Here is a 16,951-nt window from a genome sequence, read left to right as displayed (position 1 = left end):
GGCCCCCAACAGAGCCCTGACCTCACCCCATCGCACACCTTTAGGATGAATTGGAACGCCGACTGCGAGCCAGGCTTAATCGCCCAAACATCCAGTCCCCGACTACTATATGCTCTTGTGGCTGAATGGAAACAAGTCCCTGCAGCAATGATCCAACATCTAGTAGACAATCTTCCAGAAAGAGTGGAGGCCTGTTATAGCAGCAAAGGGGGGAACAACTCCATATTAATGCCCATGATTTTGCGAATGAGACTGTTTCAACGAACAGGTGTCACATACTTCTGGTCATGTAGTGTGCGTCACAGGTATACGTACAAGTGTAAACAGCGTACAGTGTAGTGTACCTACAAGGTGTACAGGTCCGTGGTGTGTGTAACCTCAGGCGTACGTGCAGCCGGTGTACGTGTACCTACAGGGTGCAGGTACAGGCTGACGTAGTGTACCTACAGGTGTACAGGTGTAGTGTACTACAGGTACAGGTGTATGTACTACAGGTGTGCAGGTACACGGTGTAGTGGTACTTACCAGGTGTATCAGGTGTAGTGTACTACAGGTACAGGGTAGTGTTACCTACGGTGTACACGAGTACAGGCTAGTGTACTAAGGGTGCAGGCTGTAGTGTACCTACCAGGTGTGCACGGTACAGGTGTAGTGTACCTACAGGTGTACAGGTTATGTGTACCTACAGGTACAGGTGTAGTGTACTACAGTGTGCAGGTACAGGTGGTAGTGTACTACAGGTTGTACAGGTAGTGTACTACAGGTCAGGTGTGTACCTAACAGGTGTACGGTAAGTGTGTAGCGACCTACTGTGACGGGCTATCATGGAGATAAAAGTGAAGCACTGTGTGATGTTTTAACAAAAGTGACACCCTTAATGTTGCTGCAGTCTTTCTTCTGACAGTTAATGAGTGGTCTTCTGTGAACATCAGTCAGTCAGTGTTATGTAAATGACACCGGTGTGTAGCGTTCTCTCCCCTTGTACCCTTCATGCTTGGAGCTTCCACAAGAGTCCTTCCTGATGACCTGCCATGCATCTGAGTCCTCCAGCTACAGGTCATCCCGTGTGGGGGCTGGATCGGTCTGGCAGCCCCCCTCCCCCCAGCTTGGACCAGACTCTCCGACGACGCCCGCGGGACTCAGAGGACCTTACCACTCCACACCAAGCGCCGGCAGGCTTAGGCTCACCATCAAACACAAGGCTGGATCCAGGATGGTGGTTCACACACCTGCAGCTGCTGAACCGTGCACCGCTGCCCTACAGCCCTCTCTGGTCACAAGCGGTACCTAACCGGCCATTATGATCAATGGAAGTGGTGATCTGACTGAGCAGGGCTCCTCCACATGACGGCCTTTCCTGCCCCATCCAATCGATGAGGAGATGTTGAACGCGAGCCTGCCCCATACCATAGACCCAGAGCAAAAACAGGACAAAGTCACACCATAGTGGCACATGTGTCGAGCAGGCAATTGTATTGCCACAGATTCAGCACAGCATGCTAGGGTTGCGTTCACAATATAAGTTCCCACAAACGCCCTTACTATGCCGAGCTTAGACCCACAGACTGCCTGTCTAGAGCCTCCCTCTCCAGACCTGGAGAGATGAGTACCCCCCAAACTGAAACGCTTCAGGCCCACGCTTCCGGACCTCCCGTCCCAGGCAGACAGGCCAGCTACAGGCCCCAGCCTTTTCCCCAGACCAGCTACAGGCCCCAGACCAGCGACAGGCCCCAGCCTTTTCCCAGACACGGACAGGCCCCACTTTCCCCAGACCAGCGACAGGCCCAGCCTTCCCCCAGACCAGCGACAGGCCCCAGCCTTTTCCCCAGACAGCGAAGGCCCAGCCTCTTCCCCAGACCAGCGACAGCCCCAGTCTCTTTCCAAACTAGCTACAGGCCAGTCTCTTCCCCAGACCAGCTAACACGGCCCCAGCCTCTTTCCCAGACCAGCTACAGGCCCGAGGCTAGCCTAGCCCCCAACCTCCTGCCAGAGGACAACACCCTCAGTGAACACCTGCAGAGTGCCATCGCAGCATCCTGGAACTGCAGCGCCTGCAGGTCCCACGGCTGCATCCCAGCCCCGGATCCAGGGGGCGGTGCCCGGCTGCAGGCCCGCCTCCCTACTGGACAGACCATCACCTAGCACCTACAAGGAAACCTCTAGAGACTCCTGAGAGGAGGGACACCTGGAGGGAGGGAAGATCCAGCCTGTTTCAAAACGTTCTGGTGCTGGTTAACCAAGCTAGGAGGGACGAGGTAAAGACTAGGCACAAAAAAAGACAGGAAATGCAGAGAAATTTAACACCAAGCATTATCTTTACGATGGCCTTCTAGATACTTCATTTGCATGTAATTTGAAACCTATACAATCTATATTCAGGCTCATAGGTGAGTATCCACAAGATCAGTACAACAGAACCCGCTGTCAGTGGGTAGAAATTCTGCACGCAGATACAGTCAAACTAACCCTTGGGAAAAAGAAGGTTTTATTAAACTGGGAAACGCTCACCATATTTATACATCTCAGTCACCAGTGAAAGAAGAAGCACGAGGCGAGGAGAAACAGGCATCAGACTTGAGATTACATTGACTTCCTTAATACGGTTCTGTTCCAATAATAAAAAAATACATGTTGTTCCAACATTGCGAAAATAGTATTATTAGCCTTTTGCTTATATATTACGTCCCGCAAGACAAAAGTGTCACGTATAACAGTGCATACTTTTCTTATTCTTTTTAATTAATGCACTGGTGCCAACTGTGGTTAAAATGTGCTTATTAGGGTTTATATTAAAGCACCAGAAGCGCTGTCTGTCCCGTGCTGATCGTCTGGCCAGGGGGAGATTGTGAGCCTGTGAGTTGATTAGCTGTTGTGGTAGGAACATTCGTCGCAATGACCGTGTATATGATGTCTTCGTCTTTCAACAACGCGTTATAATATCCCCAAATACGGAACGGACTTTATTGTCGAACCCCCAAAGAAACCCTATGGTTCAATTTCAAATCTATGGGGGGCATTTCACTAACGGACACAAAGAGGAACGAAGAGGAGCAAAAAAACCCGGCCGGGAGGGAAACACCTCACCTACTCACTGAAATTATGATCCAGTTTCATCGAACTCTCTTCAGCTGTTCGGTATTGAAGCGAAAGATAATGTTCTGTTCTTTAATTGTTTGGTGGCCATCTAAAAAACACCCGCTGCTCGCTTGGTGCGGCCACGTAATGACTCTTTCCCAGACCAGCTACAGGCCCGAGGCTAGTCCTAGCCCCCAACCCCCCCTGCCAGAGGACAACACCCTCAGTGAACACCTGCAGAGTGCCATCGACAGCATCCTGGAACTGCAGCGCCTGCAGGGTCCCACGGCTGCATCCCAGCCCCGGATCCAGGGGGCGTGCCCGGCTGCAGGCCCCGCCTCCCTACTGGACCAGACCATCACTAGCATCCTACAAGGAAACCTCTAGAGACTCCTGAGAGGAGGGACACCTGGAGGGGAGGGGAAAGATCTCAGCCTGTTTCAAAACGTTCTGGTCTGGTTTAACCAAGCTAGGAGGACGAGGGGTAAAGACTAGGCACAAAAAAAAGACAGGAAATGCAGAGAAATTTACACCAAGCATTATCTTCTAGATGGCCTTCTAGATACTTCATTTGATGTACATGTGAGATTAAATCTAATTCAGTAGGAGATATACCGTGTCAGTGGTAGTTTGAGGATCACGACGCCAGGTGTAACCGAACGTCATCATATTTATAAGTAACAGTGAGAAACAGAGGCAGGAGAGCAACAGACTGAGATTATTCATTTTATACTTTTGTTAAAAAAAAAAAAAATGTTGTTCAAATGTGAATTATTATTATTTTTGCTTTATATATTACTAAGAAAATCCTATACAGTGTATTATTTCAATAATCTGTGCCAACTGTTTTAAAATGTGGTTATTGGGTTTATTAAGAGCAGGAAGGTTGTCTTCGTGTGAATCTCTGTGCCTGGGGGTAGATGGTGAGTTTGAGTGAGTCAGTGTTTTTAGGAACATTGTGAATGACCTGATGATTCTTTCTTTCAACATAACGGTTTAACCCCAAACGGACAGACTGTCGAACCCCAAAGAAACTTATGTTCATCTGGGGTGTATTCACTACGAACAAGCGGAAGCAAAACACGGGAGGGAAACACCTACCTGACTTTTGTCCAATAGAACCTCTTGTTTCGGTTGCGAAATGTTTTCTGTTGCAAAAAAAACGTTTTGCTGTGGTGTGCACTAATGAATACACCCCTGAATACACCAGCAAAATGGCAACTTTGCATCTCTGAATGTATCCCATACATTCACACAGGAGCCTGTCAAGAGTCACAGCGAAAAGAGAAAAGATTTGACGCAGGGTGTGAAAGATAGTCCTGCTTTTCGAGAAAAAAAAATTGACGTTTTTCCATTCACGCTGGATTCTAACTGTGATTTGAATGTCTTTTTTTTTTGGTTAAAAGATGAGAACAGATCCCAAACTTCTTAACAAGCAAGCAATAAGAGGAGAGGGTTTCTGTGTGAGGGTTCTGTAGTGTAGTGAGAGGTCTACAGGTCTCCAAGTACGTCCAAAATGACACCCTTATTCCCTATCAAAACTAGTGTACTAAATAAGGAATAGGATGCCATTTGGCACGGCACCAGAGACGGACTGGAGCTCACTTGCATCTTCTACCAGCCTTGGACCAAAAACTAGGAGAATCATCAGCTTTATACAGTTGAAGTAGGAAGTTTACATACAACCTTAGCCAAATACATTTAAACTCAGTTTTTCACAATTCCTGACATTTAATTCTAGTAAMAATTCCCTGTTTTAGGTCAGTTAGGATCACCACTTTATTTTAAGAATGTGAAATGTCAGAATAATAGTAGAGAGAATGATTTATTTCAGCTTTTATTTCTTTCATCACATTCCCAGTGGGTCAGAAGTTTACAATACACTCAATTTGTACTTGGTAGCATTGCCTTAAAATTGTTTAACTTGGGTCAAACGTTTCAGGTAGCCTTCCACAAGCTTCCCACAATAAGTTGGGTGAATTTTGGCCCAATCCTCCTGACAGAGCTGGTGTAACTGAGTCAGGTTTGTACGCCTCCTTGCTCGTACACACTTTTTCAGTTCTGCCCACAAATTTTCTATAAGATTGAGGTGAGGGCTTTGTGATGGCCACTCCAATACCTTGACTTTGTTGTCCTTAAGCCATTTTGCCACAACTTTGGAGTATGCTTGGGTCATTGTCCTCTTGGAAGACCCATTTGCGACCAAGCTTTAACTTCCTGACTGATGTTTGAATGTTACTTCAATAATCCACATAATTTTCTCTCATATGATGATTTTGTGAAGTGCACCAGTCCCTCCTGCAGCAAAGCACCCCACAACATGATGCTGCACCCCCGTGCTCACGGTTGGGATGGTGTTCTTCGGCTTGCAAGTGTCCCCCCTTTCCTCCAAAAAATAACGATGGTCATTATGCCAAACAGTCTATTTTTGTTTCATCAGACGGAGGACATTTTCTCCAAAAACACGATCTTTGTCCCCATGTGCAGTTGCAAACCGTAGTCGGGCTTTTTATGGTGGTTTTGGAGCAGTGGCTTCTTCCTTGCTGAGGGGCCTGTCAGTTATGTTGATACAGGACTCGTTTTACTTGGGAATAGATACTTGTGTACCTGTTGCCTCCAGCATCTTCACAAGGTCCTTTGCTGTTGTTCTGCGGAATTTATTAACACTTTGACTTGTGGAGGTCTACAAATTTTCTTCTGAGGTCTTGGCTGATCTTTTGATTTCACATGATGTCAAGCAGAAGCACTGAGTTTGAAGGTAGGCCTTGAAATACGTCCACAGGTACACCTCCAATTGACTCAGATGATGTCAATAGCCTATCAGAAGCTTCTAAAGCCATGACATAATTATCTGGAATTTCCAAGCTGTTTAAGACACAGTCAACTTATGTATGTAAACTTCTGACCCACTGGAATTGGTGATACAGGTGAAATAATCTGTCTGTAAACAATTGTTGGAAAACAATGACTTGTCATGCACAAGTAGAGTCCTAACCAACTGCCAAAACTATATTTGTTAACGAGAAATTGTGGAGTGTTGAAAACAAGTTTATGACTCCAACCTAAGGTGTATGTAAGACTCAACTTCAACTGTATATTACTCGGATTAGGCTATTTATGTTTATCCTGTATGTTCAAGGCTGCAATAATACTTAGACACAAATGTGGGGAAAAACAACGTAAAAGCAGGTCGCTGTTTGGCTTGTACACTTGACAATCTACATTCATGTAAAAAGGCCAAATTAATGTGGGAGAGTGTTACACATTTCAATACTTTTCATTTTGTAATTGAGTGTTTGTCGTTATATAATAATCTACCAGTACTCTATTGACCTCTAAACTGAGAGCCTGAATATGTGAAAGTAAAAGCAAGTGCATTTTCTGTGTGTAAACTCTTTACTCGGAAACCATTTAAGAGAATTGGGGGAAATCACCTTTTGGATTCAGGGTTTTTGTAAAATCAACACACAAGTTCCACTAGTATTAACAAAATGTGAAATATCTGGTATGCAGTAATAGGTTTATAGTACAGTGCTGCTAGGGCAACGCGATAATTCAGTAGTTCATAGTGATACTATGGACATGGGTATGATTGGTCCAAGGCTTGTTCAGTAAATTCCATCTATAGAGCTGACGTGATTCTAGCTGCTCTTTTCTATACCGACCCAAAAAAGATCAATTGCAACATGTAAAAAGTGTTGGTCTTATGTTTCATGAGCTGAAATAAAAGATCCCAGAAATGTTCCGTATGCCGGAGTATTTCTGTCTGAAATAAAAGCTCTTTTGTGGGAGAAAAACTCATTCCGAGTGGGTGGGTTTAGGCCCTCCCAAGGCCCATCCATGGCTGGACCCCTGCCAAGTCATGTTAAATCCATAGATTAGGACCTAACAAACTTATTTCAATTTACTGATTTCCATATAGAAAACTAAGTAAAATCATTTGACATTGTTGCATTTATATATTTTTGTTCAGAATACATAGCATATTTTCCATCTGAACGTGCCTCACGTTCATAGTTGTGTCCTCAAGACATTCCACTGTTACGTCTGTTGAGCAGCACTGAACCAAACAAAAACGTTTTTTTACTGTTTTGAATTGAAGAACATTTGGGGCGAATGAGGGAATTTCTGCTTGTTGAGCCATTTTTTGTAACGTATTTTTGTTTGTTGTTTTGACTGAACTGCGAAACTAGAAGGTGTGATTAGACAGCCCATAAGGCCCTGGTCAAAAGTAGAGCACTGTACAGTGAAAAAAAGGGGTGTAAATTTGAGACAGCACCATGTTATATACTGATTCAACACAAAAAGACAGAAACCATTTGRCTAACAGATTGTTTTTAATGGCAATATCAAGAGGCCTTAACACCACAACAGGGGATTGTAGAAACKTCATTAATATGGACAACATCCAACTAGACTCCTGGGAGCTAAACGACACGAGAAGCGATTCGTTCATTTACAAAATGTAAAAGGACAACGCTTTTGTACAACATTTTTTTACAGACTATTAAAAATGATTTTGTATTAAAAACAAGTGTTCGTGTTTTTCTTGTTCAAATGAACTGATGGTGGTTTTTCCCCCCCCATCTCATTCTTGATATAAAACATGTAGATGCAATGTATTTAACTGAACACTATGGTAGAAAARTTACAAGATTATGTTATAATACTGTTTATGCATCAAATCAGGTTTCTCAGTACTCTCATCTGTGTGAGTGATTTGGGCCTCTGGCGCTTGGCACTAGCAATTGATTTGTGATGGTTTGGTGATTAAACCTACAGCCTGCATTCCATAGAATGAGTTGGTGTTCGGGACCCGAGCTAGAGATAGCCTGGAGGAGTAAAACAAACCCCTCGTTGTTTCTAATCATCTTGGCGTCTGAGAAACACGAAACTCACAAGATAGCTTGTGACGCACCAAGCTGCAGGGAAGGGGTGGAATCAGCCATGACTAAGCATTTTTAGTGTCAGCTATATAGAAAAAGACCCATGATTCCTTCTGTAAGGTTGGGTTATCAAACGATCAATGATGGGTGGTCGTTTATCAGCTTCATTATTGCAATTCTTAAAAATCAAATCAAGATTAATTGTTTGAAGAAATAACAAAGTCTCTCTCACTTAACTTCACTAGGGTAGGGGGCAGCATTTRGAATTTTGGATGAAAAGCGTGCCCAAATTAAACTGCCTGCTACTCAGGCCCAGAAGCTAGGATATGCATATAATTGGTATATTTGGATAGAGAACACTAAAAAGTTTCCAAAACTGTTAAAATAATGTCTGTGAGTATAACAGAACTGATATGGCAGGCAAAAACCTGAGGAAAATCCATCCAGGAAGTACTATTATTTTGAAAGGATGTTTTTCCATTGAAAGCCTATCCACCATACAAAGATTAGAACCAGTTCAGGATCTCTATGGCTTCTCCTACATGTGGCAGTCTTTAGCCATTGTTTCAGGCTTTTACTCTGAAAAACGAGGGAGATATAGCACTTTCAATGAGTGGACAGTGGACAATTTCCAGACAGCGTGATCGGGAGAGCGCCTTTCTTGTTTCTCCTTTTCTATTGACGAAGCTATTGTCCGGTTGAAATATTATTGATTATTTATGACAAAAACAACCTGAGGATTGATTTTAAGAACAAGTGTRTCTTTAATTCTATGTAAAACATGTATCTTTCATCAAAGTTTATGATGAGTATTTCTGTTATTTGATGTGGCTCTCTGCAATTTCTCCGGATATTTGAGGCATTTCTGAACATGGCGCCAATGTAAACTGAGRTTTTTGGATATAAATATGAACTTAATCGAACAAAACATATGTATTGTGTAACATGAAGTGCTATTAGTGTCATCTGATGAAGATCAAAGGTTAGTGATTCATTTTCTCTATTTCTGCTTTTTGTGACTCCTGTCTTTAGCTGGAAAAATAGCTGTGTTTTTCTGTGATTTTGCGGTGACCTAACATAATCGTGTGGTGCTTTCGCTGAAAAAGCCTATTTTAAAATCGGACACTGGTTGGATTAACAACAAGAATACCTTTAAAATGGTATAAGATACATGTATGTTTGAGGAATTTTAATTATGAGATTTCTATTTGAATTTGGCGCCCTGCACTTTCACTGGCTGTTGTCATATCATCCCGTTAACGGGATTGCAGCCATAAGTTAATGCAACCGCTGTGTCAGATTTCAAAAAGCTTTACGGCAAAAGCACAATATTCAATAATATGAGAACAGCGTTCAGCCACAAAAGTAAGCCATAGTTACCCGCCAAATTGTGCAGTCAACAAAACTCATAAAAAGCATTATAAATCTTCACTTACCTTTGCTGATCTTCGTCGGAATGCACTCCCAGGACTCCCACAAGAAATTTTCGTTTTGTTCGATAATGTCCATCATTTATGTCCAAGTAGCTACTTTTGTTAGCGCGTTTAGTACACATATCCAAACGCTCGTGCAGGTCCAGGCGAACGTCGGACGAAAACTTCAAAAAGTTATATTACAGGTCGAATAAACTTGTCAAACTAAGTATAGAATCAATCTTTAGGATGTTGTTATCAGAAATATTCAATAACCTTCCAACCGGAGAATTCCTTTGTGTCTATAGAAGTAATGGAACGCAAGTCGATATCATGTGGAATGACCAGGGAATGCGCGTGACCAGGACCTGGCTCTCTGCCAGACCACTGACTCAAACAGCTCCCATCCGGCTCCACATCACAGTAGACGCTTCATTCAACGTTCTACAGACTGTTGACATCTAGTGGAAGCCGTAGGAAGTGCAAACAGATCCATATCCTACAGTGTTCTCAATAGGCGATGAGTTGAAAATCGACCAACCTCAACGAACATTTGTGTTACATGGAGTCCTGGGAGTGCCACGAGATGAAGATCAAAGGTAAGTGATTAATTTAAATCGATATTTCTGACTTTTGTGAGTCCTCTCCTTGGCTGGAAAATGTCTGTATGGTGTTTTGTGGTTAGGCGCTGTTTTAACATAACCGCATGGTGTGCTTTCGCCGTAAAKCCTTYTTGAAATCGGACACTGTGGTTGGATTAACAAGAAGTTTATCTTTAAAATGGTGTATAATACTTATRTGTTTGAGGAATTTTAATTATGGGATTTCTGTTTGAATTTGGCRCCCTGTAATTTYACTGGCTGTTGTCGAGGTGGGACGCTAGCGTCCCAATGATACCAGAGAGATTAAAGAATTTCACGACAACGCTACAATCCATCCACTCTGAATAATCAAAACCAGCCTCACAAGTAGACAAATGTGATCTTTTATTTTACAATATTAGGGAAACAGAACAGCTTCTATGGGGGTTACATCTGGACAAATGTAAATAAAAGAAAAAGCTGCTGGTTTCTTTAAAGTTAAACAATTCTCAATTTAAACAAAAACGCAATTGTCATGCTCAAGAACATGAAAATCTCTGCTTTGCAAACAGGTTAGCCGCTCTGCACGCGTTAACAGGTTAGCCGCTCTGCACGGTTAACAGGTTAGCCGCTCGCACGCGTTAACAGGTTAGCCGCTCTGCACGCGTTAACAGGTTTAGCCGCTCGCCACGCGTTAACAGGTTAGCCGCTCTGCACGCGTTAACAGGTTAGCCGCTCTGCACGCGTTAACAGGTTAGCCGCTCCTGCACCGCGTTAACAGGTTAGCCGCTCTGCGCGTTAACAGTTTAGCCCGCTCTGCACGCGTTAACAGGTTGCGCTCTGACACGTTACCAGCGTAGCCGCTCTGCACGCGTTAACAGGTTAGCCGCTCTGTACGTGAAGGCATCATTCTTTACTAACCAATGAATCTAATCACTCTCAGGCTACCTATACATACAAGCTGGTCCTTATCTCAATGTGAAACGATTAGGGGGGGGGGGGGGGTTGGAATGGAACTGTTGTTAGAGGAATGAAGATGTCCTGATTTTAGTCTCTTCTAACGAGGGGAAGAGTCACACTAAAACATGTGACATGAGGTGTCCTGATTAGAGAGACAGACAGAACACATCCATGACCAACATAGGGAATAGGGTGCCATTGGGATGTATCCCATGTAGTGCACTACCCAAAAGGGCTCTGATGTAAAGTAGTGCACCATGTAGAGAATAATGTGCAATATGGGATGTACCCCATGTAGTGCACTACCCAAAAGGGCTCTGATGTAAAGTAGTGCACCATGTAGAGAATAATGTGCAATATGGGATGTATCCCATGTAGTGCACTACCCAAAAGGGCTCTGATGTAAAGTAGTGCACCATGTAGAGAATAGGGTGCAATATGGGATGCATCCAGACAGTACAGGAGGAAGTGATGTCACGTCGCCAAGCCAACCGTTCTACGCTCGACATTGTCCTACTGAACCTGAGAATGGCTGTGACTGAAATGGAGCCTTAAATCACTATATATATATATATAAAAAACGCACTGCCTTATGGGTTCTGTTCAAAAGTAGTGTCATTTGCGACACATCCAATGGCYGGTGGTCATATCATAATGTCTGATCTGTTGAAGATAAACAACGATGGGAACCTCAAAAACGTGTCGTCGAATTACAGTTACCTTTCGCAAAGCAAACCGTTGACTTCTGCACATACACAACTGCATAGGAATGATCATTAGGGCTGAAAACCTGCAGGGGGAAATTATTATTTATATTTTAATGACAATTAAGAGCAGGTTTCAGTGTAGTCTAAAATACATGATTTTCTGAAATTGGTGAAAACCACATTTCAAATTTTTTATATATTGATTATACATAGGGCTGGTTTCCTGGTYCCAGATTAAATCTAGTCCTGGAGAGAATCTCCATTTAAATGGTTGTTTAAGACCAGGACAAGTCAATCTGTCTGGGAAACCAAACCACAGTGTTGGTTAAAAAAAAGTGTCCATATGCAATATAATTTCATCATGAATCCTGCAGCATTGGACCAGGATGGTGTTCTTCATACTGGACTTATTTTACCTGTCAGAACCAAGGCGGTCTTGTCCATCTTCTCAGGCTCCAGCTAGGTCGTACCTCTGTCAGAACCAAGGCGATCTAGTCCATCTCCTCAGGCTCCAGCTAGGTCGTACCTGAAATGGCTCTAGACACTATATGGTGGATCCCTGTGGGCCCTGGTCTAAAGTACTGCCCTTTATAAAGAAGAGGGGTACCATTTCAGCCAATGGTCTCTGCTAGTCTCTGGCTCCAGTTCATTGGAGGGCCTGTATGGGACGTTTTGAGTTCAAGCGAGGTCCATAAAAGCCTGCTCGATCCATAAGTCTATCCAAGTCTCTATGTCTGACACTCAACATGTATGCCACCATATAGGAACAGGGTGACAGACTRCCTCGTCACAGCCGTAGGTGAGACTACCGTCAGACACCGTAGTCGGTCAGCTCTCTGGGCTCCAGTGTCGATAATGTAGCTTCTGTTTWAACTACTAAAACGGTGATCCAGAGAAGCTGATGGACAAATAGAGCGAGAGAGAACGAGAACGAGAGAGATGGAGCCTGGGTACCAATCCATTTCATTAGACTCCTTGTCATGCCAAACTGCCTGGGCCTTTCAGGTTAAAAAAGCAGACTGTAGTTCAGTTGAGCTGGATGAGGAGATCCTCGCCGTATTTGCGTAGGAACTTGCTGTGATTGTGGCTGACCGACCAGAGAGGAGGGAGGTAGCGCGGTGTCATGGTAGACAGGAAGTGCTGCCTCCAGTGGCGTTCCAGGCCCATTAACCCCTTCAGACCCTGCTTGGCGTGCGCCTGCACCACCTTCAGCCCGTGGGGAACGTAACTCTCATTGAAGATCCTGAGAGGGGGACAGGGATGAAGAAAGGACTTCAGTGGCCACACATTTCATTTTTTATAAACAATCATAAAAATTCATAGTTTATAATATATGCCACAGACTGTTATCCAACGTGACAGTACATTTAGAGTATGTGCACGTGATCCGTGGGAATTGAACCTACAACCTTGGCATTGATAGCTCCTCAACAACCTCTCTCACCGTCTCCAGGCCTGTAGCCCTCTGCAGTGAGTGGTGATATCTACCTCCAGTCTACCCCCTCCCTCTCCGTCTCTCCAGGCCTGTAGGTCTCTGCAGTGTGGGGCGATATCTACCTCCAGTCTACCCCCTCCGTCTCTCCAGGCCTGTAGGTCTCTGCAGTGTGGGGCGATATCTACCTCCAGTCTACCCCCTCCCTCTCCGTCTCTCCGTGTCTCCAGGCCTGTAGGTCTCTGCAGTGAGTGGTGATATCTACCTCCAGTCTACCCCCTCCCTCTCACCGTGTCTCCAGTCCAGCAGCACTCTGCAGGGTGTCTGTCGTCAGCTCCCCGCCGGGGTCGTTGAAGAAACTCCTGATGACTGTCCTGCCGCTCGTCTCTCCGGGTCCCAGGAGGCCCCTCCCCCGCCAGTCAGGAGGGCACGGCCTGCAGAACACGAACCTCTGCGGTCAGATTCCTCCAGGCAGACGCACGCCCTCCTCACAACCCATCGGGCGTAGAAATTAATCCACACAGTTGAGTTAGAGCAATTTTAATTTACCAAGTCAGAGTATTCAAAATACTATACATCCGTTTAAAAAAGAAAATGGTGAGCCAAATGTTTTCATGTTAGGCTCCCCCCAAACACAACCTCCTCGGCCCCCCCCAAACACAACCTCTCGGCCCCTACCCCCCCCAAAACACAACCTCCCCGGCCCCTACCCCCCGCCCAAACACAACCCCCCCCCACCCAAACACAACCTCCCTGCCTTCCCCCCAAACACCAACCCCCTCGCCCCCCCCAAACAACACCTCCTCGCCCCTTACCCCCCCAAACACAAACCTCCTCGGCCCTACCCCCCCAAACACAAACCGTCCTCGGCCCCTACCCCCAAACAACAACCTCCTCCCCCTACCCCCCCCAACACACCAACCTCTACCGCCCCCTACCCCCCCCCCCCCCAAACACGACCTCTCCCGCTTCCCTCTTCCCCAGGCCCCTATCCCCCCCCCCCCCAACACAACCTCTCCGCCCCTACCCCCCCAAACACAACCTCCGCGGCCCCTACCCCCCCAAACAACAACCTCCCGGGCCCCTACTTCCCACCCAAACACAACCTCCCGGCCCCTACCACCCCCCGCCCCCCCCCCAAAACACAACCTCCCGGCCCCTACCTGGGGGCAGGCGTGTTCATCAGCCAGCTGCTGCTTCAGGAAGCCATCGTGGACATTGCAGGCGAGCTGACAGGAAGTACACAGCAGCAAGATGTCTATGGATTGTGGTCTTCATCTCCGGGGGAAGTGACGTCTCGCTACTCAGAGGAACGATGTTCTTCCTGTATAGGGTAAGAAGAGGGGGGGATGATGAATAACAGGGTTATTTCATTAGCACACACTGTAGCCCCAAAGTGTTTGGCAATAAAAACAATGTTAATAAAAAACAAATGTTTAGGTTAGTGCCACACACAGGTTCTCCTCCCTGAAATAGAAGAGTCGTTCTTGCCACAAGGTTCCCCTCCACCTGATATAAGAGTCGTTCTTGCCACAGTTCCCCTCACCTATATAAGAGTCTTTCTTGCCACGACACAGGTTCTCCTCACCTGATATAAGAGTCGTTCTGCCACAGGTTCCCCTCACCTGATATAAGAGTCGTCTTGCCACACACAGGGTTCTCCTCACCTGATATAAGAGTCGTTCTTGCCACTACACAGTTCTACCTCACCTGCATATAAGATCGTTCTTGCCACACACCACACACAGCGTTCTCCTTGCAGTCAGGTAGTAGTCCTGCTGGGACTCTGACGTCACCACGGCTCAGAACAAGAGACGCACGATTGAACGGATGCTCTCCACTCTGCACACTGGGAGACGGAGAAGAGGTAGAGATGACATGGGAGAGTATAGATGGAGAGTAGCAGATGGAGAGTAGAGATGGGAGAGCTAGAGAATGGGAGAGTTAGAGATGGGGAGATAGAGATGGAGAGTAGAGATGGCGAAGTATTGAGATGGAGAGTAGAGAGGGAGAGTAGAGAGGGCGAGATAGAGAGCGGAGAGTAGAGAGGGAGAGTAGAGAGGGGAGAGGAGCGAGAATGGGGAAGAGAGGAATGAATTTAGTGTCAACTTCAAAAATCAAGTAACTAGGGCTTTTGTAAAAAAAAGTATATTTTTGAAACACATTTAACAGTAGGTGAAACCAACAATGTATTCCAATTAAATGTTCATTCATATAAAGAAATACTGGGCGGGTTTAGTTGTAGGCCTGGCAGTGCCTGTTATTACTTGGTTGGTTTTAGGGCCAGGCATGCTGTACACTTGGTGGTTAGGCCAGGCAGTGCTGCGTATACTTGGCGCGTTAGGGCCAGGCGATTGCTGTACACTTGGTGGTTTAGGGCCAGCATGCTGTACACTTGGGGGGTTTAGGGCCAGGCAGTCTGTATACTTGGTGGGTTTAGGCTCCTGCAGCTGTATCACTTGGCGGGTTTAGGGCCAGCAGCTGCTGTACACTTGGTGGTTTAGGGCCAGGCAGCTGCTGTTATACTTGTGGTTTTTAGGCGCCTGGCAGTGCTGTTATACTTGGTGGGTTTAGGACCTGGCAGCTGCTGTATGATTGGCGGGCCGGTTTAGTACCTGCACGTGCCCTGTTAACTTGGCGGTTTAGGACCTGGCAGTGCCGTATGGTGTACCTCCTATTTCCTTTATAGGTACCACTTGGCCTTCTTCTTGCTCACAGTGTACAGAGGGGTTGTCCATCTGCGGGCAGGGAGGAAGCACGTTCATTAAAGAAGGGGAACTTCCTTAAACAAGTTGATAGGAAGGATCCTGGTCAGTCTCTACACTGGATAGCAGAGCCTGCCCTAACGTGGCGAGGATAAACAGTGATGGAGGAATCCTGGTCAGTCACTACACTTATACAGAGCTGCCCAACGTGCGAGGAAAAGTCCATACCCAGCAAAACCATGCAGACTGCGCCTTCTGCTAACAGTTTAACTTTAGTCCGTCCCCCGCCCCGACCCGGGCGCGAACCAGGGACCCTCTTGCACACAACAACAGCACCCCACAAGCCATTCGTTAGCCCATCGTCCACAAAAGCCCGAACCCACTACTTCAAGTTTCTCAAAGCGAGTGACGTCATGCCGATTTTGGAAACGCTATTAGCGCCGCACGACCACCCTAACTAGCTAGCCATGTCACATCGGTTACACTTAGGTTAGGTTGGGTTTAGGCACCACCGCTAACTAGCTAGCCATTTCACATCGGTACACCTAGGGTTAGGTTGGTAGGCACCACCGCTAACTAGCTAGCCATTTCACACGTTACAGCCTAGGGCTAGGTTGGGTTAGGCACCACCGCTAACTAGCTACCATTTCACATCGGTTACACCTAGGGTTAGGTTGGTTATGCACCACCGCTAACTAGCTAGCCATTTTCACATCGGTTACACCTAGGGTTAGCGTTGGTAGGCACCACCCGCTAACTAGCCTAGCCATTTCACATCGGTTACACCTAGGGTTAGGTTGGGTTAGGCACCACGCTAACTAGCTAGCCATTTCACAACGGTTACACCTAGAGTGTAGGTTGCACCAGTGGGTCCTAAAACTATACTTGTTCCCAAAAAACCCACAACCAATTACATTTTCACCTGCCCTAAAAGAAAACAGCCATGGCACCCCCGGTGGGAGAACAGCAACAGTCTTAGAACTGTCGCCGCATTAGCAACATCATTGTGACACGTCACCATCTCCAGAATGTGCATCGTTACGCAGGACCTAGCTACGACTCCGTCTTATTTTTGGGTTGGTGCCAAAAAATTAAGTTCTGAACAAAGTCGACTTAGGCGCTTTAAGATCAACTTGTTGTTGTTGTTGTTTTTTACAATTAACTATGCAACGCGGGCCACAGATCTCTCTCTT

At 45.9% G+C, this 16,951-nt stretch overlaps 2 protein-coding genes across 2 annotated transcripts in view; one reads left to right on the top strand and one right to left on the bottom strand.

The window, feature by feature from the left end:
• Positions 1-5,221, top strand: part of LOC112072897 (BRD4-interacting chromatin-remodeling complex-associated protein) — a 50,639-nt gene extending 45,418 nt beyond the window's left edge. The window contains 3 exon segments of the mRNA XM_070439966.1: positions 1,011-1,245; positions 1,593-2,141; positions 3,129-5,221. Coding sequence (XP_070296067.1) covers positions 1,011-1,245; positions 1,593-2,141; positions 3,129-3,462 — 1,118 coding nt within the window. The 3' untranslated portion in view covers positions 3,463-5,221.
• A 5,588-nt stretch (positions 5,222-10,809) lies between these two features.
• The window catches only part of LOC112072896 (exonuclease 3'-5' domain-containing protein 2), a 16,564-nt gene continuing 10,422 nt past the window's right edge, over positions 10,810-16,951 (bottom strand). Inside the window, 7 exon segments of the mRNA XM_070439965.1 lie at positions 10,810-12,864; positions 13,344-13,428; positions 13,431-13,524; positions 13,526-13,537; positions 14,142-14,325; positions 14,563-14,678; positions 14,764-14,902. Coding sequence (XP_070296066.1) covers positions 12,648-12,864; positions 13,344-13,428; positions 13,431-13,524; positions 13,526-13,537; positions 14,142-14,325; positions 14,563-14,678; positions 14,764-14,902 — 847 coding nt within the window. The 3' untranslated portion in view covers positions 10,810-12,647.

This window comes from Salvelinus sp. IW2-2015, unplaced genomic scaffold (assembly GCF_002910315.2).
Source record: "Salvelinus sp. IW2-2015 unplaced genomic scaffold, ASM291031v2 Un_scaffold2074, whole genome shotgun sequence".
In the NCBI taxonomy this organism is placed as follows: Eukaryota; Metazoa; Chordata; class Actinopteri; order Salmoniformes; family Salmonidae; genus Salvelinus; species Salvelinus sp. IW2-2015.
This window is presented reverse-complemented; position numbering and strand designations above follow the sequence as displayed.